At 42.2% G+C, this 27949-nt stretch overlaps 1 protein-coding gene across 5 annotated transcripts in view; it reads left to right on the forward strand.

The window, feature by feature from the left end:
* The first annotated feature begins 611 nt into the window (after positions 1-611).
* ARHGAP17 (Rho GTPase activating protein 17) overlaps positions 612-27949 on the forward strand; it is a 96423-nt gene continuing 69085 nt past the window's right edge. For 4 of the 5 annotated variants that reach the window (XM_087729076.1, XM_087729080.1, XM_087729077.1 and 1 more), the window contains exon 1: positions 612-788. In XM_087729076.1, the coding sequence (XP_087585202.1) occupies positions 736-788 (53 nt within the window). In that variant the 5' untranslated portion in view covers positions 612-735. The remainder of the gene's footprint in view (positions 789-27949) is intronic. The other variant, XM_087729079.1, reaches the window with a different exon arrangement.

Consider the following 27949-nt stretch of genomic DNA (forward strand, 5'->3'; position numbering starts at 1 on the left):
AATTTTTGGGAAGATTGGTTAACTCCGAGGTCTTCAAACTTGGCAACTTTAAGACTTGTGGACTTCAATTCCCAGAATTCTCCAGCCAGCATAACTAGTTGGAGAATTCTGGGAGTTGAAGCCCACAAGTCTTAAAGTTGCCAAGTTTGGGGAGCCCTGGGTTAACGGGCTAATAATGTGGCTCGGGGAGAAGAGGCAGGAGAGGGGATAACTTTCTCCACGTGACCCGCTCCCCCTCCACCCCCAGGAAGCTGCCCTTGTGTGCGATGCCTGAAGAGTTAGGACCCTCGCTCAGAAACGGTTGGAGGAGTATGTGCCGCTCAAGCAGACCAGAGCCGTCCGCCGCTTCGATCTGCTGGGCGGGCGTCCCGTCCATCAGAGCAGCAGCGCAATTCCCCTACCCAAGGAGAAAGCGCCCCCGGGACGTGGGAGGAATGATCTGCCCTGCACACTCCTCTCCCCTTTCCTAGCTCTAGACTCCAAAAGCACCGGACGCGGCCATCCTACCCTCTGGCTCTCTATGGCTCTGACGGCATTTCCGGCCGCCGCCCTGTGCTCCGGAGCAGGGAGGCAAGGCGGGCGGTGACGCACCGGTAGCCGGAAGTCGCGGCGCCTTCCGGTGGGGCAGTGAGGTGGAAGCCGGGTCTGCTGCTGCGGGCTCCGCTGGCGAGGCGGGCCGGGTGTCGCGCGCGGGAGGCGCGGAAATAGCGGGAAAGCGACGCCGCCGCCGCCACCATGAAGAAGCAATTCAACCGCATGAAGCAGCTGGCCAACCAGACGGTGGGCAGGTGAGGGCGCCGAGGCTGCGAGGGACGACCCCGCCCCCCTCCTGGGCTGGGGAACACGGGCTCCGTGAGGGAATTCCTAGCTGGGCTTTGAACAGGCCAAGCTGAAGGGGGGTCGGAGAGTTGGGTCGGTGTGTCCTCCGGACCGGTTGGAAGGGAGAGCGAGCAGTGGGGGAACCTCCCGTAGAAGTTATCCTGCCTACCAGTTTACCTTCCAATTGTGTGACAAGACGGTGATGATTCTGGCAGAAAAGGTCCTTTCTGGGTCCTTGTGCTCTCAGGGGCAAAAGTCATAAGGGAAAGCAATGGCTTGGCTAAATTGTGTCCAAGGTCTTTTAAGACTTTAAATGCACGTAGTCTCTTAAATGAAAGACATTACATGAAGTTGACCTAATAAGGACATCTTGGGCTGCATTATGAGCCGGTGGTGGTTTTTCGAAGCCGGGTGCAGGAACTCAACATTGCAACCAACAATTTAGAGGTAATGAGGGCTGTGTATTGACAGTGGGGCAATTAACAAATGCATTCTACAATTAGTTGCAGTCATTCCATCAGAGGCATCTGCCAAACAGGACTTTGAACCCACAGAAACCTGTTATTGTCAACTATTTCATTTTTATTTCAGAAAACACTTGAGCTGGGTAGTCTTATTTCCATCTTCGGTTTCCTGTAGCACTACAGAATCTTGTGCATTACCTCCGTCCAGTATTTCAGGCTGCTGAGTAGAGAGGTTGTTAAATACACAAATCTAAATCAGAGGCAGTGGGAAGTGTGTGGAGTCTGATGCTTTGAGTTGACCTGGTTTAAATGGAGAGAGCCAGATTGGTGTAGTGGTAAAAGCCCCCACTGTAGAAACCTGGAGACTCAGTTCTAATTCTGCATTAGGCACAAAGTCAGCTGGATGGCTTTGGGGTAGTCCCTCTTGTTTTTGGGTTAGAAAGGAGACACCAGGCAAGCCACTTCCAAAAATGTTGCAAAGAAAACTAGGAGGACTTCTTCAAATAGTTGCCAAGTGTTGAGTCTGTATTGAAGGAAGGCACAAGCAGACAGACACACACAATGTGCCAATAACAGAGAGCACCTGGCTTAGTTTGAAAGAATCAGACCTGATTAGTACTTGCATGGGAGATAATCACGAAACCATGCTGTTAGGCTAGATTGGAAACCTAAAGAAAGAATTTAGAGAGCTAAGCAGCATTTTAAACTTGACAAATAAGCAAAATAATGGCAATCTCTTTCTGTAGCGCTACTGAATAAATTGCATGTAAATCACTTGTTGAAAATAATCGACTTTCCACTGCACTAATTGCTTTCAGATAAGCCTTTCTTTCTCAGCCAAATTGAAGATAACATGTAAAGAATTTATATGGCTCCCTAACTCAAACAATGGGACTCTGGGTTGCTTACAAGAGGAAACAAACCAAGATAAAAGCAACAGAGCAGGAAAGGAAGATGTGGAAAATCGTTCCAAAGGACAGGTACCTCTACAGAAAAGGCACATCTTCCAGGTCCCAATAGGTTTCAAGGAAGGGACCCAAAATTTGTCCACCATATATTAAAGACTAAAGACAAGCAGATGGCAAGAAAGGTCATATAATGGGGCAAAATTCACTTAACAACTTCCTCACTTAGTAAGAAAAATTTTCAGCTCAATTGTGGCGGTAAATCAAAAAGTACCTGTAGCTATAGTACCTTACTACAGATAAAGAGCTATTATTGATATCCCTGTTGAAAAGGGGTGGAGGAGAGCGGCAAGATTATTATTATGTGGTTTTATGTTAATGCTTTACTGCAACAGAGAAAGTCGGAAATCAACTTTTTTCTTTTTGCCAACCCTTCCTTACTTATCTTCCCCCCACCTCCCCCCCCCTTTCCTATTTACTTTCATATTTTGTATCATATTTTATCTCACAACTATTTAAATTGTTTGCTGACGAAAAGTGATGGAGGAGGAATTTGAGGCAGGGACATCCTGCTCTAGAGTTCAATCTCTCGGTCACTTTCCAATTAGTGTAAAGGCTAATTTTACTGCCTGCCTGCTGCCAGTTGCTTTTCGATTTTACAAGTCATATTGTCTAAACAGAGAACCTACCTTGAGAGTTTGAATATAAAATGAAATTTAAATTGAGTAAATGTTGAAAACATACAAATGCTACAGATACAGTATTCCATTTGAGCAAAAGAGGTGGAAATCTTGAATGAATGTAGGGAACAGTGAAATGTATATAACTTAACAAAGTAACCTTTGATTATTACAGCCTTATGTAATTAAGGTAGGGTTAGGGAACCTTTGCCTGCTGTCATAAAACGCTTCTGTTTTAGGTTTAATTTATTAAAAGCAGTTAGTAGGAGGTATCACTCTGCATTCATTTGTATTAACATATCTTGGCCAGGAAAATAGCATGCACTTAAATATCTTTATATATTCTTATGAATTTGTAAGTAAGCATATTCGGGATTAAAAGAAGATTTACAAAAATGTATTTCAGCTTTAAATGAAAAATTAGGGAGGGGTTTTTATCAGTTTCAGTTTAACTAACCATTCTCCCTTGCCCTCCCACCCATTAGGAGAAAAGAATCTTCAAAACCAACTCTCAATGTGCTAAATTTGGTGAGCTTGGAATAGCTTAGAATGACCTGAATAATTTAGTTTTAAGTGAAGCTTATTTCTACTTAGTTATTGTGCTGACAAGATCAAGAGATCCCATTGTTTCTTCTCAAATTAAGCTACTTGAAATAAATTGACAATGATGTGTCCAACAGTATCTCTCCATACCATCTGTAATTACTTTGTTGCTAAGAGGGTGTGGAAGATGCAGGGTTCATAAAATTTTTGAATCAAATGAATGAGGGCAGATTGCAGGAGAACTTTGCAGAACCTGTTTCAGAGCTTCCAGAGGTCCTGCAAGGGGTCCTTGGAAACTGGTAATATCTTTGTTGTTACCACAGAAGATGAAAGAGCAAATCTGGACTGTAAATGGTGGGGAAAGGGACCACTGGACTTCCCATTTTACAGGAATGTCACGAGGGATGTTTTGCTGACCCCCTCCTGCTCTTCAACCCCATGCTTGGATCTAGGAAGTTGGACCGCTGGTGACTTTAGTCTTGTGGTACTCTTGGTCAGTACCAGATAATGTACCTAATAGAGTACACACAATTTGGTCATGGATAAGTGAAGTGGGCCTGGTATGTAGAACCAAAGATTTATTATGTGGTGTAGACAGGATAAATGCTCTTTTCTGTCTTTTGGGTCTTTTAGCAGCTACAACTCTTAAGGCCTCTGTGTGTGAGAAGGGGATGGGTGGGATCATTCTCAGGAATAAGTTGGCTTTGACCCAGGACTCTATTTTAGAGGGCATAGGAGAACATGTTGGGGACTCTAATTATGAACTGCCCATTTTGCTATCTAGAAGATCCCATTGTGACCATCTGGTTTTCATTGTTGGACAGATATTTACCATCCTTCCAATACAGATTTCAGGATCTATGGAGGACTGGGCATTCTTGATCTTCATTTGCTTTTCCCCATATAATCTCTGGCTTGACTTGTTTTACCTTGTTGTAACTGGCTTGTGATCTCAAGACAAAGGGCGTTGCTATTGATCTTTTGCTTTAGACGGGTCACTTCCTAGTCCCAGTGAGGCTTTCTGCTTCCAGACATTTGGCTGATTACATTGATCCACACCAGACACTTCGTGGAAGGATGAACTCTGATGGGGCTTTGTGGATTTTCCCAGCAATCTGGTAGACAGTCCCATCGGGTTCTTGGTCAAACTTTGGAAATCAGAGGCAGCCGGAGACCATGCAATTGCTCCTGAACAAGGTCCTGGAAGTTCTTCAGTGAACTACATCCCAAGTCCACTTCATTTGTCCATGAACAAACTGGGTATAAATGCAGTTTTATTGAAATGAACCGGTACTGACCGAGAGTACCTGAGACGAAAATCACCAACAATTTACCTCAACAGAAGGGGGGAAATCAACAGAAAAAATGGCTGGTGTTCTAATGGAGGAAGCCTAGTAATGGATCTGACCGAATGGAATCTTTAACATGTGCAAATATGATAGCTGGGGCAGTTATGTGTCCCTTTAGGACAAGGGCATGTTTGTGCCTCTGTTGCGCAATCTACATTGGTCACCAGTTTGCTTACAGATTGGTCCAATTCATGGCGTCAGTCTTTCCAGAGAGAAACAAGGTTAGATGAAGGAATTCTACTTTATTGTAAAACTACATTAACACAATCTTGCAAGCCTGAACTTCTCACCTGCATTTTTAACCAGCTGATCCCTTAGGGTGGATCCTTTGACCGGGGGCTCCTACCTCTCTCTTCTCAGATTGTTTCCTAGGCAGCATCTTTCCTGTTTCTCCAAGATCAGGCACACATTCCATTACAATGGTGTTCTTTTTTTTTACCTTTAAATCCCTGCCTGCTTGCCTTGAGGACAGGTTATTTGAAGGACTACCTCTCTATGGTTAAGCATATCAGTTGTGGAAGGAATGGCATGTTACAGGTCCCACTTGCTAAAAAGAATACATTTGATGGGATGGCCCAGGATAAAATCCTTTTCTGCTGTAGCACCCTACCCAAGGAACATCATTTCCTTCTGAAGTGAATTAGCTTTGACTCTCTTGTTCTTCAGGAAATCCTTCAAAACGTATTTTTTTCAGCAGCCTTGGGAATCCCTTGGGAACCAGGAGCCCATAAGATGGTGCATTCTCCCATTATCTTATTTATATTTTATTGTTTTGATTGTTATTTAAGATTCATTTATTGCTGGTATACATACATTTATTTGATCAATAAAGTGCTGTTTTCAGCTTCACTTACTGCAGACAGAACAACCTGTTCTGAGACGCTCAAGGTCTCCTATATGAGCTGCTGGGGGTGGAGGTGGTATTTCTCTATAGCAGCTGCTTCTCTTTGGAATAGTTTCCTTCCAAGGTTTAGTTAATACCGTAGAAGAAAATTGTAAAAATAATTTATTCCACAGAACATTTGATTTGTAATTGTCTCTATTCCGATTTTTGAACTTGTGAGTATTGTTATCTAATTTGTTTTAGTTATTAACCAGGGTTTTTTCTCCCCAACATGGCATGAGTATATAGTTGGAGTCAATAGTTTTTGTTTGTATAAGGACATTGGAGAGGTGTTCAGAGATGCTGCCCTATTAATAGCTGGATGTGAAATTGGGCTGAAGAGTTCAGTTGGGATTTTTGCTGCTATAACTACTTCCTTTCTGCATAGCATCTGCCCTACCTGAGCTCCTCAACTCCAGGGTGGCGGTGGAGTTCCCCAGGATTATGGTCTGGGTGACTTCAGTCTGCCTTCTCTGGTAGAGTTGGAAGTGGCCCAGGTGTTATGGCCACCCATGGACTGGGCCAAGGACTTTGAGGGCAACACACACAATGAGGGTGCAAGTCTGAAGTTGGTCTTCCTGTCAGTGGCGACATATGATCTGGAGTTGGGGAGACTGTTATCCCTCCCTGTTAGGGTCAGATCACTTCCTGGTTGCCTTCAGGTTTTCCAGAGATGCTGCCTCTCACAGGGAGGTGGGGTTTATTTGATAGCAGATGAAATAGGTTAAGAGATGGTCGATCCGCTGGCGGTGATATCTGTTGCCGCTTTTCCATCTTTATTGCATCTGCCGATAGGTTTCCAGCAGCCCTCTTCCAATTCACCTGGATTCTCCTTGGGAAGGGGAGCCAGAGGCTCATTTGTAGGGCCATTGGGAATGCGTTATGTATCTATTGAAGAAAGTTGCTTGGATTTGCTCCAGGATAGCACTTAGACTTATATACTGTTTCATGGTGCTTTACAGCCCTCTCTAAGCTGTTTACAGAGTCAGCATCTTGCACAAGCTGGCTCTTCATTTTACTGACCTGAGAAGGAGGGAAAGCCGAGTCTGCCTTGAGCCGGTCAGGATCGAACTCCTGGAGCGAGCAGTGAGTTTTCCTGCAATATTGCATTCTAACCACTGCACCACCACCACCACCGCCAGGATGGACTCTGGCTTTGGAGTAGGCTTTATGGAGTTGACTAAAGCCCAGTCTCACAGTGTTATCTGAGGTTCATTCTGATACTCCCAAGGAGTTGGGAGAATATTCTAGGGCTGTGAGTTCAGCCACTGTGTGGGTTACACCCAGGTGGATTACTGTGGGCCGTCTCTGAAGAACTTGGCCCAGAACAAGCAATTATGGGTGTGCCTTGGAACACTGTGTTTCACCCTGCTCCGTAAGCTGCACTAGCTTCCAGTAGGCTTGCAGGTACAATTCAAAATGCTAGTTGTCCTTCATAGGCCCATCTCTCTCCAGTGATCTTTACCTGCCACACCATGTCCAGCAGAAAAGGCAGGTCCAAGTCCCATCTATTATTTTAAAAGGTTATCTAGGAGGGTCCAGGAAGCAGGCCTGGTTGTCTTGCTGCCTTTGCCCTTTGCTCCCTCACCACATAAGACTAAAGTAGTCCTAACCCCACTGGTCTTTCAGAAAGCCCTTAAAACCTGGCTATTCCCTGAGGCAGAAGGTCGGGAGAACAGGAAGTCCTTGGGTTATGACACAATTGGGACCAGGATTGCCCTTGCAAAACAGTGTGGCCCTAAAGCGTGGTGTCACATGACCACATTGCTGGGTGACAACAATCCCGGCAATAGCAATAGCAATAGCAGTAGACTTATATACCGCTTCATAGGGCTTTCAGCCCTCTCTAAGCGGTTCACAGAGAGTCAGCATATTGCCCCCAACAATCTGGGTCCTCATTTTACCCACCTCGGAAGGATGGAAGGCTGAGTCAACCCTGAGCCGGTGAGATTTGAACCGCTGAACTGCTGATCTAGCAGTAGCCTGCAGTGCTGCATTTAACCACTGCGCCACCTTGGCTCTTAGGCTCTTAGGCACCTTGGCAGCCTCAATTGTTGTCATAACCCCAAGGCACATGGGTCAGTCGTTAAGCAGGAAGCACCATAAAGCCACAGGGAAGGGGGGGGGAGTTTCTGTGAGGGAGGCTTGAGGCAGGCCAGGCACCAGAGCACAGCAGGGCTGGGGGACGGGTGCCCACAGGGCAGCATGAGAAGAGGGAGCCTGGGGGGGTTCATCAGATGGACTCCTGGCCACCCCATTGGTTTTGCTTGTGGGGAGCCAGCTGGGAAAGCTGCAAACGGCAGCCTTGTGACTGTGGGGCACTGCTGCCATTGTGAGAGCCAGTTGCCCAGCACCCAAATCATGATCACATGACCAAGATTGACCTGTGAAGGCTAGAACTTTGGGGACCGGTCGTAAAATACCACTCGTCACAAGTATGGACAGTCACTGAACAAGCGGATGGTAAGTATCTCCTGCAGCAGGAAGTCTGAGCAGTATGACTACAAAACTGGATTATGGTTGGTTTTTTTCCATCCTTTTTTGCTTTTCTCTTTGTTATATTTGTATCATTCCATTTTTTGTTTTATTAATATTTTAACTGCATCCATTATCCAGAAGTGAGATAAGCACTCCTATAACTTGAAAAAAATATTTTATTGTTAGTTGTATTTGGTTATTTTTATACAAGAATATGGGGACATTCCCCTTCCCCCACCTCATTTTTTTCTCTCTTTAAAGATCATTTTGTTAATTGTGAATCCTAAGAATGTAAACTAAAAATTAAATGTTGACTTAAAAAAAGAACTGCAAAATGACAATATAGGTGTTTATAAAATATAACTGTATATAACATCTTTTTGTGAAAAAAATCTCAAATGTATTATTGCAGCGTTTAGCTAGTGAGAAAGGATAATAAAGAAGCTGCAGTACTGCAGGCTACTTCTACTGACTGACTGCAGTTTGGCAGTTCAAATCTCACCAGGCTCAAAGTTGACTCAGCCTTCCGTCCTTCCAAGGTGGGCAAAATGAGGACCCAGATTGTTGGGGGCACAAGAGGCTGACTCTGTAGCCCGCTTAGAGAGTGCTGTAAAAGCACTGTGAAGTGGTATAGAAGTCTAAATACTAATAAACCAGAATTTCAGAAATATGCTGTAATTCCTTGGCAGAAAGTTGTGTAGCAACACAGAGGTTAATGATAGAAAGAAGCTGATGGTAAAGGCATGGAGGATGTGACCGAGATTCTTCAGAATATAGAAACTCTTTGTAGAAAGCTAAGAAGATGGCACCATTTGTGTAACCAGGTATGTGAGAAAGGAGACTAAAAGGTTGCTGGATGCTGGCGTCCCTCATAGTTGGTAGCAGTGGAATCAGGAGCTCTCATTTATCAATGGCCTGGATCAGTCTTTCTTAAGACTGGCAACTTGAAGATGTATGGACTTCAATTCCCAGAATTCCCCATGCTGTCTTGGGAAATTGCCACAGGTGAGAAATGCTGAGCCAGATTTTCCACTAACAGCCGCACATTTGTTGTTACTTAAAAGCTGCAGTTTTTCCCTTCAGCTACCTGCACACAGGCTCAGTTAACTTCAGCAGACTTAATCCTGAACAGACATAGACATCTTGGCTCTTGGAACAATTTCTGTTGATTTTTGTGCAGTGTGGTAATCTGCCAAACTCCTATAATACATTTGGTTTTGATTGAAACAAGTTTAGAGAGTGAAAGCAAATCTTAACTTACTGGGACCCTTTGCTTTGCTTTTATCTGTGATTTAAAAATGGATTGTACACACTGGGATCTAAGTAAATTAATTTAGTAAGAGTGGAGGTTTAATAAAACAAGGTTTCTCTATATGTGCAAATGGTATGTAATTAGGATTTGGAGTTAGAAAGCTCAACAGGTTCAACCCCTTTTTCTCTCTTTCTTTTTTTAATAAAAAGTATAGACCGGTCTAACTCAGAACCAGAAGTCACTGGGGAGAAGTACTGAGATTGGCAAGATGTTTCTTTCTTCCATCTTGCTTTCCCAGATAAAATTGCCCCTTTGCTCTGCACATTTAATAAAAAATTGCTGGGTGCTCAGCTGTTGGGCTTGCTGAATTCCCCCTCGTGAAAACATTTATTGGGTGACCTTGTGCTAATCATGCTCTTAGTGTAAGCTTTCTAGTTTAATACAATTAATAAGATTAAAAGGGGCCCTGCCTACAAGTTTGAACACCTTGCATGAAAGTTTGGATATAAATGCAATCTTTACAGAAAGTTTTGTGGGAAACTCTTTTCCATTAGGAGAAAATGCAAAGAAAAGGAAACAAAACCTTTTCATCTTCATCACTTACAGCAGCTGTTTCTTACAAATTTAAAGATTGGAATGTCTGGATATTCAAGTTAGCTATCCCTGTGCATTTGGGTACCAAGATGAAGAGCCGGTCAGTGGAGTGTTTTATTTAAAGCTGTAAAACACTTCAGATGCCAAGTTATCAGATTTGGCGTGGTGTCAGCTACTTGACTCTTGTTTTCCTTCCCCATTTTGTGTGTGATCTGACAGTTCTGTTTGTAATTTGACCAAGGCTAGATTTGGCTTGTTGGGCATTGTTTTTCAAGATTCATACCTGATAATGTAATGACAGATTTTCACTCTGGGCAAATGCATTGTTTTCCAGCTATGCTTTTTATCCCATCCCTTCAAATAATCCATGAAGAAAAAACTGTGTTAAGCTTCTGTTTCTGGTTGGATTATTCCATTGCACTTCACTGTCTTGTCATGCCTATTTTTCATGATCTTCCTCTTTCAAGATGAGATGCCACCATACAAGTTCTGAATTGACTGACTCTGACTTGTCTAAAGCTTCGCAGGGCAGGAGGAAATGGAAACGAACCTGAACATTTCTAGCTTTGAATTTGATTCTAGCAGAGTCTTTGAGTGGTAGGGTTTGGCAGTCGGTTGATGCTAGAATCAGACCACGTATGTGTTCCTTTCTTTTTGTTAGCTGTTTGTGTGTATGTGTGTGTAGCACAGATGAGGGCAGTCTGAATCTTACCTGGAAGAGGGGACCTTGCTTTTATTAGGTGTTCTTCTGGCAGTTGAGAGCTACATAATCACATTTGATTTCAGCTTTTGGGCTTTTTCCCTTTCCACTTAGCTCCATCAAAAGGGAACTTACTTTTCCTTCTGTAACTTATGATGCGCCCTTTGATTTTGAAGTGGGGGAGGGATTGGATCAGTTTTTGTGGCAAGTGACAGTCCAAGGTTATTAACTTCGGCCTCAAACACAAAAGCATGTTCTGTTCATTTCATGTAGATATTAGTATATCTTTTTCATGTAACTTGGATTAATGTATATTTGTGAAGTTTAGTGAAGAATTGTTGATTTTAATGTATCCCAGCAAAGTGACTTCAGCAATCCTGAGCTTAGTCACAAGAAAAATGTCCTGTCGATGAGACTCCGATAAGCTTGCTCTGTTCCCAAGGAAAGCAGCTGACCAAAGGGGAGAACTGGCAGGGAAGAGGATGAGTGGGATGAAGGCTATCCTGGACTGAGTGACCACTGAAAAGAAGCCTCCGTTAAGGCAGGGTTTGTTGTGGGTCTTTCTTGTGGGGAACACAATGGAGGCAAAGGACCAGCCACAAGATAGGAACTCCGGCTTCTCAAGGTTTTCTGCCAAAGAAAAGTTGTTTTGCTCTGCATCTACTTAGGCCTGGGAATAAGCCTTGTTGGATGCAGTAGAGCAGGGACCTCCAAACCTGGCAGCTTTAAGCCTTGTGAACTCCCAGAATTCCTCAGCCAGCATGGCTGATTAGGGAATTCTGGGAATTGAAGTCCACAAGTCTTAAAATTGTATCCCTGCAGTTGAACTTATCTTGGAGTAGAGCAAAGAGAATTACAGTGTCAGTCTTGCTCAGCCAGTTTTCCCCTGGCATTTCCTTTTTTTGAAGATCATTTATCATCTTTGTCCATAATGGGGAAGATTGCAGAGCTAATTAGCAAGAATTTCTTGATCAGCCTTGCTAATAAACAATGGTTGTGTTTACAGAAAAAAATTTGAAATAGTTTGCCTGACTACTGAATACTTCCATTGTTTGCCTTCTCACTAAATGTTTTTTTAAAGTTAGCTATATTGTTAGTTCTGATATATTTGAAGCAGCTATCCATGTAACGGCTAGTAAGTTCATGAATTTCCTGCAGCCCTAGTGTGATTTTAGCAGGTTGTGTGATCTTAGTCAGGTTCCAGTCCTTTGAATAAACAATGCTTAAGTAAACCATGATGGTTATAATGTACAAATTTGCTTCTGCATTTAAAATATTGGATTAGGGCTAGTTCATCATGCATGATGTTAATGAAAATATGCCCATAAATTCTAAATATTTATATTGTATTGATATTCTGTAAGCAAAAAAAGATAAAGGAGTGCCTGCAGATTTTACTCCGCTTGTCGTTGCTATTGGCTTTCCAGATTACCAACCCAGCATCTTAACTACTGAGCCACCACACCGCCCAATATTATGTAGACCTACTGTTTAAATTGGCTTTAATAAAGCATTTGAGAATATCAAGGCCATTATTATTTAAAGGTACTGAGCAGCAGAAGTACTCTATGACTTGATTGAGTCCTGAGGCTGGATGTGTTCAGAACCATGCAAATTCCTTCTGCAGTTTTCCAATTACTTAGGTTGTTTAGTCTCTAATGCAGGTTTTGCCGCAGCCTTCCCCTTACCCAGTTCCAGAGGCCACCTGGTTGATCCTTGCTAGGTTTAACAGTTCAGTTTCTCCTCCTACCAAGAGTGATGCAAGTGCTGTGATTGCAGCCAAAGCCCAGAAAAACCTCCATCTTATTTAAGTCATGGTTTTACCACAGATCCTATTGTTGCCAAGGAACAAAATGATTTTTAAAAATCTATTTAATTATTGAAAACAATGAAAGGTAAACACTGGTTCAATATACTCAGTTATGCAGTTTTACAGTAAAAGTGAAATTGGTTCCATAATTATGGAGTTTGAGAGGGAGGGAGGTTTTTACTGTTATTTCTTTTGATCTGTAAAATTTATGAAAATGTATACTTGTCTACATATTCTAATTTTGCTAACATTCATTATTAAAACTTAAATCTATTCCAGCCACCCACTCCCATGCACAGTTCTTGCATAATGCAAAATACCATGAGCTTTTTTGAAGTTATGTTTCAGGAGGCAAGCTGTTTAATAGTCCTAAGGAATATTACTGTTTTCCTGATGAATAATTAAATTTCTTAAAAACCACTCTCCAAAAATTCCTTATTATATGATCATTGAAATGAACATTCCTTTTGTTCAGGACCTCATTGTAGCATTTTGGAGAAATTACTAATAAAATTGGAGAAGGTTGACAAGCTATAACCAATTTATTTAATAATCTAATTAAGGAACTTGCCCAGTAAAGGCATAAAGCTGACAGGCATGTAATTTCCTGCTCCTCATTCTTGTATATTGGGTGACATTTGTCTTCTCCAGTTTTCTAGGACCTCACCAGCCCTCTGGGGGTTCCCAGAAATTATGAGAGTGATTCTGTCTATACAGGTCGTCCTCGACTTCAAACAGTTCATTTAGTGACCATTCAAAGTTACAATGGCACTGAAAAAAGTGACATGACCATTTTTCTCACGATCTTTGTAGCGTCCCCATGGTCATGTGATTCAAATTCAGCTGCTTGGCAACTGCTTCATCCTGATGACCCCAAGTCAGGTTGTCACTTTTTGCAACCTCCTGACAAGAGGGAAAACCAGAGTCATGTAACAACCATGTTACTAACTTAGCAACCTCAGTGATTCATTTAACAACTTTAGCAAAAAAGGTCATAAAATGAGGCAAAACTCACAACAAATGTCTCACTTAACAGCAGAAATGTGGCTGTAAGTTGAGGACTACCTGTATTTTTTTCTGTTCAGTTACATCTGATTCTCAGAGATGCCCTGAATAAGTCCCTACCCTTCTTTTGACAAGGTTTTTTTCAGCAGTTTGCCATTGCCTCCTTCCTTGGGCCGAGAGAGTGACTGGCCCAAGGTTTGTCTTTGTCTTCAAGGTCTCCCGATTTCTAGTCTGGTGCCTTGATCATGACACTAAACTTATCTTTTTAATACATTGTCCTGTTGGATAAGCAGCTAGACAAACAACAGAGTAAAATTGAAAAAAATATAATTTGGGGGATGAATTTTGTGGGGGGGGGAGGATGTGGTATTCCTTATCTATCAAATTTTATTAGGCCAATCAGTTACAACTTTTAATCTTTTTAATAAAAAGGTACTGTACAAAGATTCAGATGGGGGGAATATGGCAAAGACAAATTAAAACTATCAGGAAAATAAAGATTAACACCCTTACTTATCAACCTGCTAAAAGTTGATAAAACATGGTATTCATATAAATGTATGAAGTACTCTAATTATACAACCAAAGAATAATATATAACTTATTTCCTTCTATAAAAATTGATCTCCCACTGCAATAGAAAACAAGTCTGTTTTTATTCAATCTTTTTGTTAAAAAGATTAAAAGTTGTAATTTACTGGACCTATATAACTTCATATATGGGGGGGGGGAGATCCCTTGGTGTCATTGTTTTATAGTTTATGGCTTTTCTAAGTTATCACATATCTTTTCAGCCTTTAGAGCAACTGAACCAAGTAGCTGGAATGAAATCGTAAACAAAGAGGTTCTCTCAAAAGATGTCATTGATTGAGCTTCCATGTTGCAGTAATTCATGGTTTGTATGGTCAAAACTTGCTAACTAAACTACAGGTCTTACATAGACATGCATAGCACACACCAAGCCATCCAGCAGTTTAGGAACCCTGATTGCTGAGGTCAGAATTAAACAAGCTTCATTGTGCATTCACATTAGGACTTTTGAATTGGGATTCAAATGAGCAGAGTTTCTATTCTGTTACATTGATTGGAGAGTAATAAAGGAGAATATTTGTAGCTCAGGATTGAAGTGAGCACTTGGTGGTCTCTGAGCGCTGGGAGCACCAAGGATCCCTTGCTGGAGTTTGTGATAGAGGTTTGTCTAAATGCAGAAAAGGTTCTCTGGATAATCACCTTAAGCCTGTTGTGTTTACTTACCCATCCAGGGATCCATTGGGGTAATGGATTATGCTGATGCTGACCTCTGAAATTGGTGTTTACTGCTCTGCCTCCCACAGCAGTTTCATGCTGATGTAGACAGGTGGGGCAGGTGGACTCTTGGTATCACTGAGAAGTTTGTCTGTCATTAAGAATTACACAACCAAGCGATACTTCATTGAACCATTTGCCTTTCAGGCTTCCTAGCAGGTTCCCTTTAGGGAATTAACAGTAGCAATTTCTTACTAGTGGTTTAGTAACACAGCAAGCAAATAGCAAAAGAGGCACTCGGCCAGGTGTTAACATGCATCAGGATGCCTTCCTTGCCCTGCAGTGAATAACACCAGTTAGCAAACTCTTTTCTCAGGATGCTGAAACTTATGTTCCATTTTTTAAAAGGGGCAAAAGTCAAGTGGGTGATTTCTTTTCCAGGTGAACCACGCAAAATTTGCTCACATTCTGTTTTACATACAGTCTTGTATATCAGGGCGTCCTACCTTGGCAACTTTAAGTCTTGTGAACTTCAACTCCCAGAATTTCCCATGTGCTTTGCCTCCCCTGAGTTGTTCCTTGGTAGCTTTGTGCAGTGCAGCATTTCAGCCTTCTGACACCATAACGCCAGTGCACACATAACTATAATCAAATGTAGAGAAGAGGCAGCAAGGCCAGCAGCCAAAAAGTCTCCCATTCAAGGACTCATCCAGCGCAGCAGATCTTGCTCAAAGAGGCTGAAGGACGATGGGAAAACCTTAAAGATTGGTTTTCCTAGATGGGCCTGTTTTTGTACGAGGGGTCTGTTTCCCCTGAACCTGAGAATACAGGTAATCCTTGACTTACAACCATTTTTTTAGCAAACGTTTGAAGAAGCATTTTAAAAAGTGATTTAATGACCACTTTTCACATTTGTGATTGTTGCAGCATCCCTAAAATCACATGATCAAAATTCAGATGCTTGGCAACTGCCATGTACTTAGGACAGTTTCACTGTCCTGGGCTCACATTATCCCTATTTGTGACTTTTCCAGCCGGCTTTTGACAAACAAAGTCAATGAGGGAAGCCAAACTCACTTAATAACTGAACTGATTCAATTAACAACTTAAGTTAAGTGATTCACTTAACAGCTGTGGCAAAAAAGGTTTAAAATGGGGCAGAACTCACTTAACAATTGCTTCGCTTATCCACCAAAATTTTGTGCTCAATTGGGTGGTAAGTTGAGGACTGCCTTGAAACACTTTTTGTATAACTGGGGAGCTGGTTACAGTAATGAAGGTACTGTTGTAAGTGAAATGCATTCCATACCTATTGTTTAAAAATTAAATGTTTGCTGCTTTCCGATATAGTGATTGTTCTAGTCCTTTGATTCTAGGACCATTCAGTTGTCAGCCTGGGCAACCAAAGGCACAACCTCTGTAGTTTGGGAACTGGGAGTAGAGCATACAATTGCATGTGTTATTAGGTGCTCTGTGATGCCATAAACAAGCTCTGACATAAAGCTGCTTGCTTTTCTCTCGCATTCTATACCGGTAAGCAAAGAGCTAAGAGATTTCAATTTTCAATTAAATGACCTCTTTTCTGGAATTTAGGGATGAGACATAGTGAGAGAACAGTAGGAAGGCACTCTAATATGCTTGTAGAATCTAATATGCTTGTAGAAAAAAAAAGAATCTGATTTACAACAATACCAAGAGCTTTCTGAGGGTTTTTTTTAAGTTGTAGGCATGAAAGCAGACTAGAGAGGCCTTTGAAAATTTGATATGACAAGATCTCTGTTGCAAACCAAGCTGAGCTGAGTTTTTTCCCAGAGCTGGTACATACTACGCTAGGACCAAAAATAGGAAACAGGAATGGCATCATCCATGAAAAGAATCAGGAAAATTAAGCCTTCTGCAAGAAGTGCATTAGCAGCAGTTTGACTTTATAGCATTCAGTACAATCAAAGCAGAATGGCTGGCTGTGAATTCTGGCAGAGTGACTAGTTATACTGAGAATTATTTCCAAAGGCATTCATTTGTACAACTAATAGTTTTGTAAGCTGTGCCCATCTATTTCTTTTGAGAGACCGGTCTGATTCAGTGAACAGGGGAATTAACCGTAGAATTAGAATAATAGAGCTGGAAGTCTCCAGTTATAACACAGTCTATCCAGGAAGGCTACACACCCATTTGCACTACTCAGTTGACCCTGGCGACACAGATAAACCTCCAGGTGGCCACAATGGCTTTCTAAAACAATGCCAATGACCAGCTCTCTTCAAGGAGTATAAATCCTACCATTTCCCACCATCTAATCTGAGCTGAAGGAGCTTCTTGGATGAAATGCCAAACATCTTCAAAGGAAAAATAAAATCCAGTTGCCTCTTTAAAAAACACCTTTGGGAGAGCTGGAAGGGACCTTGGAGGTCTTCTAATCCAACAAGCAGACGACCCTATACTTTTCCAGTCAAGTGGCTGTCCAATCTCTTCTTAAAAGCCCCAGTGTGTTGTGGCCTGCCATCGGCCAGTGGAGCTGGCAGCAGAGTCGGACAGTGAAGAGGTTGGGGAGGAGCATGGGCCAGTCCTGGAGATTGGGGAAGGCTCGGACGAGGGCTCAGCGTTGGAGGCAGAGAGGGGGTCAAGGTTTGAAGTTTTATTTTATTTCTATGCCGCCCTATTCCCTATAGGGACACAGGGCGGCGAACAACTCAAACGGGAAAAGGGAACATACAAATACAAGACAGGCAATTAAAATAACCAACAACCACACCTGTCGAGAGGGGAAGGGAGCTCATCAACCCCAGGCCTGCCGACACAGCCAGGTTTTAACGGCTTTTCGGAAGGCCAGGAGAGAGGTGAGGGTCCAAATCTCCGCGGGGAGTTCATTCCAAAGGGCCGGAGCTGCAACAGAGAAGGCCCTCCCCGGGTCGTAGCCAGATGGCATTGGCTGGTGGATGGAACCCGGAGGAGGCCGACCCTGTGCGATCTAATGGGTCTTTGGGAGGTAATTGGCAGCAGGCGGTCTCTCAAGTACCCAGGTCCAATACCATGAAGGGCTTTATAAGTAATAACTAGCACCTTGAAGCGTATCCGGAGACCGATTGGAAGCCAGTGCAGCTCACGGAGGATAGGTGTAACGTGGGTGTATCGAGGTACACCCACAATCGCTCACGCAGCTGCATTCTGGACAAGTTGAAGTCTCCGAATGCTCTTCAAGGGCTGCCCCATGTAGAGCGCATTGCAGTAGTCCAGTCTTGAGGTCACGAGGGCGTGAGTGACTGTTGCGAGTGCCTCCCGGTTCAGGTAGGGACGCAACTGGTGCACCAGGCGAACCTGGGCAAATGCCCCCTTGGTCACAGCCGACAAATGATGTTCTAAAGCAGTGATGGGCAACCTTTTTGGCGTGGTGTGTCAAAAATCGGCAAAAAATCGAGCATAACTCGCGTTGTGTGTCACTTTGACAAAAACATAATTTTGCGCAATTTATAGTTTAAACTACAAAAATGTATAATTGCAATATATAATTGTATTTAATAAACCAAAAACAAATTATTTAACATACCTGCTTAGTAACTTCTTTGTTCATCAGTCGATTTCGTATGTTGCCCTTGATATTATTGAACTTGTTTGGGGTGCCGTAAACCAGGGCTGTGGAGTTGGCTGCTTCCAGCTCCACGTCCTCATCAACATGCCGCTCCAGCCGGCCCCTGCTATGAATATTCCTAGTGACGCGAGGGCGAAGAATATGAATATTCATAGCGGGGGCGGGCCGGAGCAGCATGTTGATGAGGACGTGGAGCTGGAAGCAGCAGACTCCACAGCCCTGCCGTGAACTGAGATAAGTGAGGGGGAGGGCAAATTCTTTAACTAACCAGGAGTAGACTCTCTGTGCCGGCCTGACTGGAGAGAGGCGCGCACTGTTCCTGCGCTCCTCTCCTGCGGGTCCTCCCTCGCCGCGCTGATGACGTGTGTGTGCACGGCACGCACGCCTTACCAGCAGCCCCTGCGCTCAGAAAGGGGCGGCGGCGATACAGTAAGTGAGTGTGGGCGGGGGAGATCACACGTGTCCCCCCCGTTCCTCCAGCACAGATTCTTTCATCCTAGGCGGCCGTGCAGGAGCCGAGGATGAATCGCATGAAATCCTGTGCGTGTCACCCCAAATGGCTACGCGTGTCAGCACTGACACGCGTGTCATAGGTTCGCCATCACTGTTCTAAAGTCAAGGCGGTCTGGCAGTGATCAGCTGCCTACAGAGCTAGACAGCAGTGAGGCAGAGGAACTGTTGGAGCTTGTTCCCAGTGTGCACACGCTCAGAAGAAAAGAACAACTCAGAAATCAGTGTTGACTTGGGAATAAAGCCACAGGTGGAAGGTGATTGGCTCCTCCCATAGGAAATAAAAGAGGAGCGAAAGGGGAGTGGGCTTTTGCAGGAAACCGTTCGTTCGTTAGATTCATTTCAGGAGTGTGAAGATATGTCTGTGAATCTCAGAGACTCTGTGGCCAGTCTTTCCTTGCACAGCACATCATTTGGACAATATTTACATGGCAGCTTTCCAAGCTAGATAAGGTCTGTAGTCATAAATATTCCTTTGAAAGACTCTTTGCCAGGCCTTTGCTGAAGGTGAAGGAGAAGAATTCACATTCCTTTAATAAAAGGGGTTTTGTCAGGCCTGGACTCTGCCTCCTGCTTTTTGGGGAAGCCGAGGTCAGAACAGAGTGATGAAGCAACCACAACTTCTGAAGGCAGGTGTTCCACTGGTTTATTGCCTCCCTTTGTGGATTTAGAGCTGGAGGCAAATGTGGAGCTTTATGAGACAGGACCCAGCTAAAGCGATGAAGAGTCAGAGTTGCCTTCCCAAAGTTTTTAAAGGATGTGCATTACAATCTTATGCCATTATGGTTTTATGGTTTTATTATTTATAGGCCGCCCTTTTCCCTGAGGGGACTCAGGGCGGCTTACAATATATAGGGAGGGGAGTACAAGACAGTAAGACATAAAACAATACATAAGTAAAAATAGTACACAACATTCATCATTCGGGTGGGGACGGATTACGATCTTTATCCCCAGGCCTGACGGGATAGCCAGGTCTTGAGGGCTGTGCGGAAGGTCTGGACGGTGGTGAGGGTACGAATCTCCATGGGGAGATCGTTCCAAAGGGTAATTAGCGCTTCCAGAGAAGGTTACCAGTCATTAGGATACAAGGGAGAAAGGGGGATGCACCCGATTCAAGGGTTGGTCTGGGACTGGGGAGAACTAAGTTCAATTCCATCTTCAACTTTTGCAAAAATTTGACTCTTGGTTTCGCTTACCTCGCAAATCCCCATTTTGTCTGAGAAAATTGGTAGAAGGAATGCCGTTGAACCCCTGTGAGCTCTTGGAGAGAAAGCATTCTGGGTGAGGAATTCCAGGAATGAAGCTGTCTCATCTTAAAAGACGCCAAGTTTGAAAAACAGTGTTTTAACTAATAAATAATAAATGAATATCTGTAACCCTGTTGTGGGGATTACATGAAGGGGGATTCCCGTGAAAGCTGCCTTGAATTCCTGCAGCAGCTTCAATATAAATAAAATCAAATATATAAAGAAGGACCCCCAAGCCTGGCATTAGTTCTTAAATTAGCTTGTTAATGAAAACCATTTGTATTTGGGAAGAGCAAAAGAATTACCTTATCTCAGGATGTGTTACATGGCCTCCTGGAAGAGTTGCTGCTGTGACCTTCCTTCAGTATCCATCTGCTGTGGCTTCAGGAAAAGCCCCCTGCCTGCCTGCCTGCTTTGGTCCCCCCCACCCCCGAGGGAGTTGATGTCTTTTCCTCTTGAAAGTGTAGCTTGTCTCAAGATGGAACCAGCAAGGCTCTAGGAGAGGTTTCGCTCTTAGTGAAAAGGAGGTTCCAGGGAAAATGTTTCCAAAGCAGGCTCTGAAAGGCATCAAGAATTTTGCTTTATCTTAGCAATAGCAATAGCAGTTAGACTTATATACTGCTTCATAGGGCTTTCAGCCCTCTCTAAGCGGTTTACAGAGTCAGCATATTGCCCCCAACAACAATCCGTATCCTCATTTTACCCACCTCGGAAGGATGGAAGGCGGAGTCAACCCTGAGCCGGTGAGATTTGAACAGCCGAACTGCAGAACTGCAGTCAGCTGAAATAGCCTGCAGTGCTGCATTTAACCACTGCGCCACCTCCCTTTCTGGAAATCTTGCAGACTTTGGTAAGCTAGTCTGTCCTTGGCTCAATCATATTGGTCTCCTTTACTGCTCTCTCTTCACAGTGTAGTTTCAGCTCCAGTCCTTATTCCCAGTCCTGAGAATAAATGTACACATTTTTCATTCAACATATTCTTGCTAGTTTACTCCAGTTTTAAGATGACCAAAAGGACTTGTTCTAACATTGATTTGATCAGAGAAGACGTTCCAAATCTCCCTTTTAATTCTTTCTGCTTCTCTATCTCTGCACACTTTGATTTTTTAACTATACTTCCAGTTTCGTTTTCATTTCCACAATAAAAAATATTCAGTTCATCTGAATTCTGATTAATATAGAAACAAAAAGCAACAGGCCTAAATTAAGGTGCTGGGAAATCTGGGAATGGATTTCTTTAAAAGGTGGAAAAAGTGGGTATTTTTTTAAAGATTGTGAGATTTGAAAGCAGTAGAGGCAGTGTTTAATGTTTAGAAAAAGACCATCAGGGGTTTTTTTGTTTTCATTTATTTATTTTTTTCTTTTTTTTCCCCCACATAATATTTTTATTTCCATTTCATTCTATACAATCACATGTTTACTGTGCATAACCGGAGCATGTAACATTGAGTAATAAACACAGCCTTCACTTATATAGAAAATGCCCCCTACAATACAAACCCAATATACCACCTTGGCCCACCATACACCCTCTTTCAACCCCCTCCAACTTTCATTCTTCCTTCTTACATACCCCTCTACTACCTACTTCCCCTCCCCCTCTATCACTCCCTCTCTTCATCCATTCCCTCCCTTCCTTCTCCTCCTCCTCTCTCTCACCCTCTCCACCCTCCTTCTTTCGCTCAACTCCTCCCTTCAGTTTACTTCTATTACCTTCCAATATATTCAGCTTGTTCTATTTTAACACTAACATTAAAAAGCCACAGTATACAAGTGCAATCATGTACTTTAGAATTTAACACATATTATATTTCCCCTCTCCCCCCCTCCCCCTAGAACCCCACCTCCCTTCCCTCCCCCCGACTTCCCAGAGCCCATACACGGTATAACTTTTTAACAATCACAGTCTAAAATGTCTCTACATTGAGCTCAGCTTCTTACTGTTACCCAAATTTTAAACAATTTAAGTTATTACTGATGTTAAGCATAAGCTATCTGGAGTTTCTTAGTCCCATATTTACTTTGTGTATAATCAATCCAATTTTTCCAGTCTCGTTTATATCTCTCGTTTGAATGTTTTTTGAGATATGCTGAAATTTTTGCCATTTCGGCTAAGTTTATAACTTTCAGAGTCCATTCTTGAATTGTAGGCAAGTCTTTCTTCTTCCAGTATTGCGCCACCAAGAGTCTTGCTGCCGTTATTAAGTACAGAACCAAATTAATCTCTGCTGCTGTAAAGTCAGTACATATACCTAGTAAAAACAGCTGAGGGGTGAATTTTATCCTTCTTTTGAAGATATTTTGCAAGATCCACCATATTTTTATCCAAAATGTCTTAACATTACGACATGTCCACCATATATGAAAATATGTAGCATCAAGAGAACCACATCTCCAGCATTTAGGCTGAACATTCGGATACATAGAGGCAAGCTTTTTGGGATCTAAATGCCATCTATAAAACATCTTGTAAAATTTTCTCTCAGATTTTGTGCTTGTGTAAATTTTACATTTCTTACCCAAATTCTTTCCCATGTGTCCAGCATTATTGGTTCCTCAATATTCTGAGCCCATTTTATCATACAGTCTTTAATCAATTCCGTTTCTGAATCCATCTGTATTAATACATTATATATCCTCTTTATGTGCATTAAGCTTTGATCTCTTATTTGTTTAAACAAATTATCCTCAGCTTTTACAAAGCCAGTTTTTTTATCTATTTTCCACCTAGCCTGTAATTGGCCATACTGAAACCACGTTTGAACTACCTTCTCTTTTTTAAGTACCTCTAAAGATTTTAATTGCAACACCCCTCTTTCAGTGATAAGGAGTTGTCTATATGTGGTTCTATCGTGTTTTTGTTCTATATTCATATTTTCAATTGCGTGTCTAGGAATTGCCCACATGGGCAATTTGTCACTTAGTTTATGTTGATATTTTTTCCAGACCCGCAATAAAGCATTTCTTAAAATATGATTTTTAAAATTCTTATCCAGTTTTTTGTTAAATAACAAGTAAGCATGCCAACCATATACCAAATCATGTCCCTCAATATTCAATATTCTGTCATTGGTTAAATGGATCCAATCACTCTTGCTGTCTGATCTTGATCCCTTTTAGAGCATCCAAGCCCCGTATCTTATTCAACAATACTTCCAAAGTTATAATAAACAATAGTGGGGACAAAGGACAGCCCTGTCTTGTACCTTTTTCTATTTGAAAGGAATCTGTTAAACTTCCATTGACTATGATTTGGGCTTTTTGCTGCTGATATATTGCACCAATTGACCGTAAAAAGCCATCTCCTATCTGCATTTTTTGCAATATCTTCAACAAGAATTGCCAATTGACTCGATCAAAGGCTTTCTCAGCATCCAAAAATATGAATGCGGCAGGGATTTGATTGTTCTTTCCCAAGTATTCTAAAGCATTAATAATTAACCTAACATTGCTCTTCATTTGTCTGCCCTGTATAAAACCTGTTTGGTCGGTGTATCAGTTGTTGGATAACCACCATTAACCTATTTGCTAATATTTTAGTAAAAATTTTGTAATCTACATTAAGTAATGAAATAGGTCTATAATTTTTCGGCTGAGTAAGATCTTGATCTTCTTTGGGTATCAACGATATGAACGCTGTCTTCCATGAAGGGGGCACTTTACCTTCCGATTGAATTTTATTAAATAATTCTCTAAGAGGTTCTACCATTTCTAACTGTAAGTTTTTATAATAAACAGCCGTTAAGCCATCTGTACCTGGTGCTTTCCCTAGCTTTAGTTGTTTGATTACCTGCAGGATTTCCCCTGAGGTTATTGGTTGGTTCAACCTATGCCTGTGTTCTTCACTAACTAGGGGGATTTTCTCTTTAAGTATTTATTTATGTCTAAATCCCTAATTTTATCCCCTTTGTACAACTCTGTGAAAAATTCTCGAAATGCCTTTTGGATCTCTTCCTGTTGAAACACCTCCTTCCCTCTGTAACACAATTTGGATACATTTCGAGTTTTCCTTTTTTTCCTGATCTGATAAGCCAACCACCTGCCGGGTTTATTTGCATTGCAGAAAGTATTATGTTTAGCATATAATAAACTGGTGGCTACCTGGTCAGAAATCAGCATATCAAATTGAGATTTTAATATGGAAATTGCTTCCTTAGTTTTTGTATCACCTGGGTTCAGTGTTAATTCCACCTCTTTCCCTTTAATTTCCTCTTCCAATTCTTTACGTTTTTGCCCTTGTTTATGTCTATGTATTTTGTTTATGTTTATCAATACTCCTCTCATATACGCTTTGCTTGCATCCCATACATATTCCATAGGTGTACCCTTATTCATGTTAAAAACAAAGTATCCAGATAACAATTTTTTACAATCATTGACATACTTTTCATATCTGAATAAATTTTCATTCAGCCTCCAAGACCTTCTTGCCTGAACTACCCTTCCCAGCTCCATCCAAACTGGGTTATGATCCGAAAGAACTCTCGCCGTAATCTTTGTCTTCTTCACCCTAGAAAGTAAATCATTAGTAATTAATATAAAATCAATCCTTGAAAAAGATTGATGTCTGTCGGAAAAGAAGGTAAAGTCATATTCTTCTGCATGCCTTTCACGCCAAACATCTCGCAGTTCGAAGTCGTCCATCATGTCAAAAAAGGATTTGGGTAACTTAGCTCGGAATTTAGTATTCGGGCGAGATGCCTTCTTATCTCTTTTGGTGTCAATCACGCCATTCCAGTCACCCAATAGTATACACGAGTTAAAGTCCCACTGTACTAATTTAGCATGGAGATTTCTATAAAATCCATCTTGTTGTTGATTAGGAGCATAAATTCCCAAAAGCAATGTCTTTTTCCCTTCTAAGATTAAATCTAATGCGATATATCTTCCAAAGGGATCTGCTTCAATTAGCTCGGCTTTAATGTCTTTTCTTAAGTATACTACTATGCCATTTTTCTTTTCCGTAGCAGAGGTCGCAAAATGTTGACCAAATTTGGGGTTGATCAAATATTTTTGATCAGTTGATTTGATATGAGTTTCTTGCAAACAAATTATATCGTTCTTAAACTGTTTGAGATAATGAAATATTTTCTTTCTCTTCTGTGGAGAGTTCAGTCCATTAACATTCCATGTCAAAATCTTAGTTGTCATTTTTGGTTGCCTGAAGCTTTTTTAGAGCCTCCCGCATGGCCTGTCTCACCTTTGGTCTGGCTCCTCCCACAGCTTCTGAGCTTGTTGCTGTAGCTCCTTGATCAATGGCTGGTGATTGTTGAGATTGTTGCCTTCTAGCTTGTTTTTCTGTTTGTCTGGTGGTCGTACGGTTAGGTCTTTGTTCCTTAACCCCTTGCACATCCGGGAGGGGGAGATGATACGTTTTGTCTGGTAGTTGTGTAGTTTGCTGTTTCTCTTGTCCTGCTCGTGGTTTTTCTCCATATCCCGATGGTTCAGGGTGTCCCACCTTCAGAATCTTATGATAGAATTCTCGAGCTTTCTATACAGAGTTGAGACGATATCTTTGCTTGTCAAATGTAACTATAATACCAAACGGAGCATCCCATCTATACTGTATCTGACGCTTTCTGAGCTCTTCCACCAAAAAAGCATAATCTCTTCTGGCTCTTAGCATTTGAGGTGGTATCTCTTTCAAAACCATCAAATCCTGTCCGCCAATTTGAAGCTTGGTATTATAGGACTCTTGTAATATCGTATTTCTGGATTCTCTTGTAACAAAATATATTACCACGTCTCGAGGGAGTTGCTTTTGTTTTGCCGCCCAAGAATTAACGCGAAAAATTTTGTCAATCTGCCAATCAAAATTGGATCCCGGTCTTCCCACCAGACAGTCAAAGGCCTCAGAAAACATCTGCTTTAAGTCCTCCTGTTTCTCTTCACACAGCCCCCTAACTCTTAATGCAAGTTCCATCTGCTTATACTGTATCATAATAATTTGTTTTTCAGCATTTTCAACTTTTTGTTCCACCTCTTCAGTTTTAGATGTCAAATTAGTTTTAGCTTCATTGAGAATCTCTAAGTTGTCTTCCATTCCAGAAACATATTCTGTGAGTACATTTACAATTCCCATCATATCATCATTCATTTTGGTAATCTTAGTATCAAATTTGTCATATAAGACTTTTATCTCATTGCTTATCTCCTTCCTTATTTCATCTCTGAACTCTCTGAGAGCTTCCAAATTCTGATCCCTTGATTCTCTGAACATTTCCAGCAAGAATTCTTTCGTTAGTACATCTCCACTAGGGGGCATAGAGGGTGGGGGCTGCGACTTTGTGCCAGGTATGGGAGACGTAGATCTCGGAATTAATTTCGCAGGGTTCATTTTTGATGCCATTATATCTTTGCCTTAATCACTTAATCAGATTTTGCTAAACTACTATGCCATTTGGAGAAAAAGGAAAAAATCCTCCCTTTTTGCAGAAAGTTTTACGGAGGATTTCAAAAGGCTTGCATTACACCAAAACAGTTCAGCAAAACGAAACAAAAAGACAGAGAAAAACCCTGTTTGGAATGTCTCTGTGTCAACAAAGTCTTTGAGAGCTTTTAATAAGAGAGAATCTTCAAAGGAGTGAAGCTAATTAGATCATGGAAGGCTGCCAACGAGTTAGAAATATACCATCATTGCAAATACGAAAGCTGGAAAATCACCATCTTGAAAACAATTACACAAAAGAAACTTTATAACACTGAAGCTTGAGTTTTTCCTTAAAAAAAGCAAATAAAGATCTCAAATATGAGCTCCGCTTGTGTTAATTTCATATAAAATAGTTTCAGAGCTTGTCCTAAGAGGGGGTTCTTTGGCCTTGTGCCGTGAATACAGCAGAGAAATCTGGCCGGAGGATGACTCAGCTTTGGTATCTCTCCCCCCCGTTTGCAGCAGAAAAAAAAGCTGCAAGCTTCAAGGAAAGTTCTTACTGGCTGGGCCCCTCTCTGCAATCTTCTTGCCTGAAGGTTGAGATATCTAAAGGATGTTTAATTAGATAACGGACCAGAAATCTGGGAGCGGCTCAATTAAGCCACTGCCGACGGTCAAGTCCCTCCCCGGAAGTCCATCAGGGTTTTTTTTGCGAGAGGAATGGTGGACTGAAAATGCCTCTGAAAGCAAAGCAAAGAACGAAGAGCCAATGAGGAGAGTAGCTCTTTGGAACCTCTCTGGACAAGTGAGGACAGGAAATTGCCCACATGGGCCCCACAGCTGCTCCTTATGAGGAGACTGCAGCACAGGGATCTCCCGTCTGTTTGAACACCGGGAGACAATGAGAATGGCTACCTTGCTCACAACATCTTAACTTTTCTATGCTAGGAATAGTATAGGAGTAGGAATAAGCCCTCTGTCCTTCCTCTGCCAACTACAGTCCCTTGGCTGGTGCGTTTCCTGCTCACAGACTGGTTCCTCAGTGCAGGCTGCAGCAGCTCAGTGCAGGGTTGCCGTTGCTGTGGGAATTAAAGCAGCATCATGAGCCTGGATTAACCAGATTAGTGTGTGGAGCTCTGCACTTCACTTGTGGGAGCTTTAATCCAGTTAGAATGATGGGCTTCTGAGAGCTCAGGGATGGTGTGTTTGCTGACAGCCTGTCCAAAAGTTGTGTCCCGGTGTGTATCCCTTTTGCTTAGCAACCCCAAAAACAGACTGGATCTTGGAGATGCGAAAATGTGGAGTGCAGATCCTTAAGGAGCAGGCCAGGCGAAGTGGAATGTTCTGAATAAGATTCCCCAGTCCTGGCAGAAGCCCTGCTGGGAAGACCAGCAGCTGGGAAGTTTGTATTCGTGCTGCTTATCTCAGCATAAAAGGACGTTGATTGAAGGCCAGATTATGGCAGCCTCCATTGCATAATGATGCTTCCTGGTCATGTCTGTATGT

Source organism: Thamnophis sirtalis, unplaced genomic scaffold (assembly GCF_051295495.1).
Source record: "Thamnophis sirtalis isolate CommonGarterSnake01/CBP01778 unplaced genomic scaffold, rThaSir2_p1.2 scaffold_14, whole genome shotgun sequence".
Taxonomy (NCBI): domain Eukaryota; kingdom Metazoa; phylum Chordata; class Lepidosauria; order Squamata; family Natricidae; genus Thamnophis; species Thamnophis sirtalis.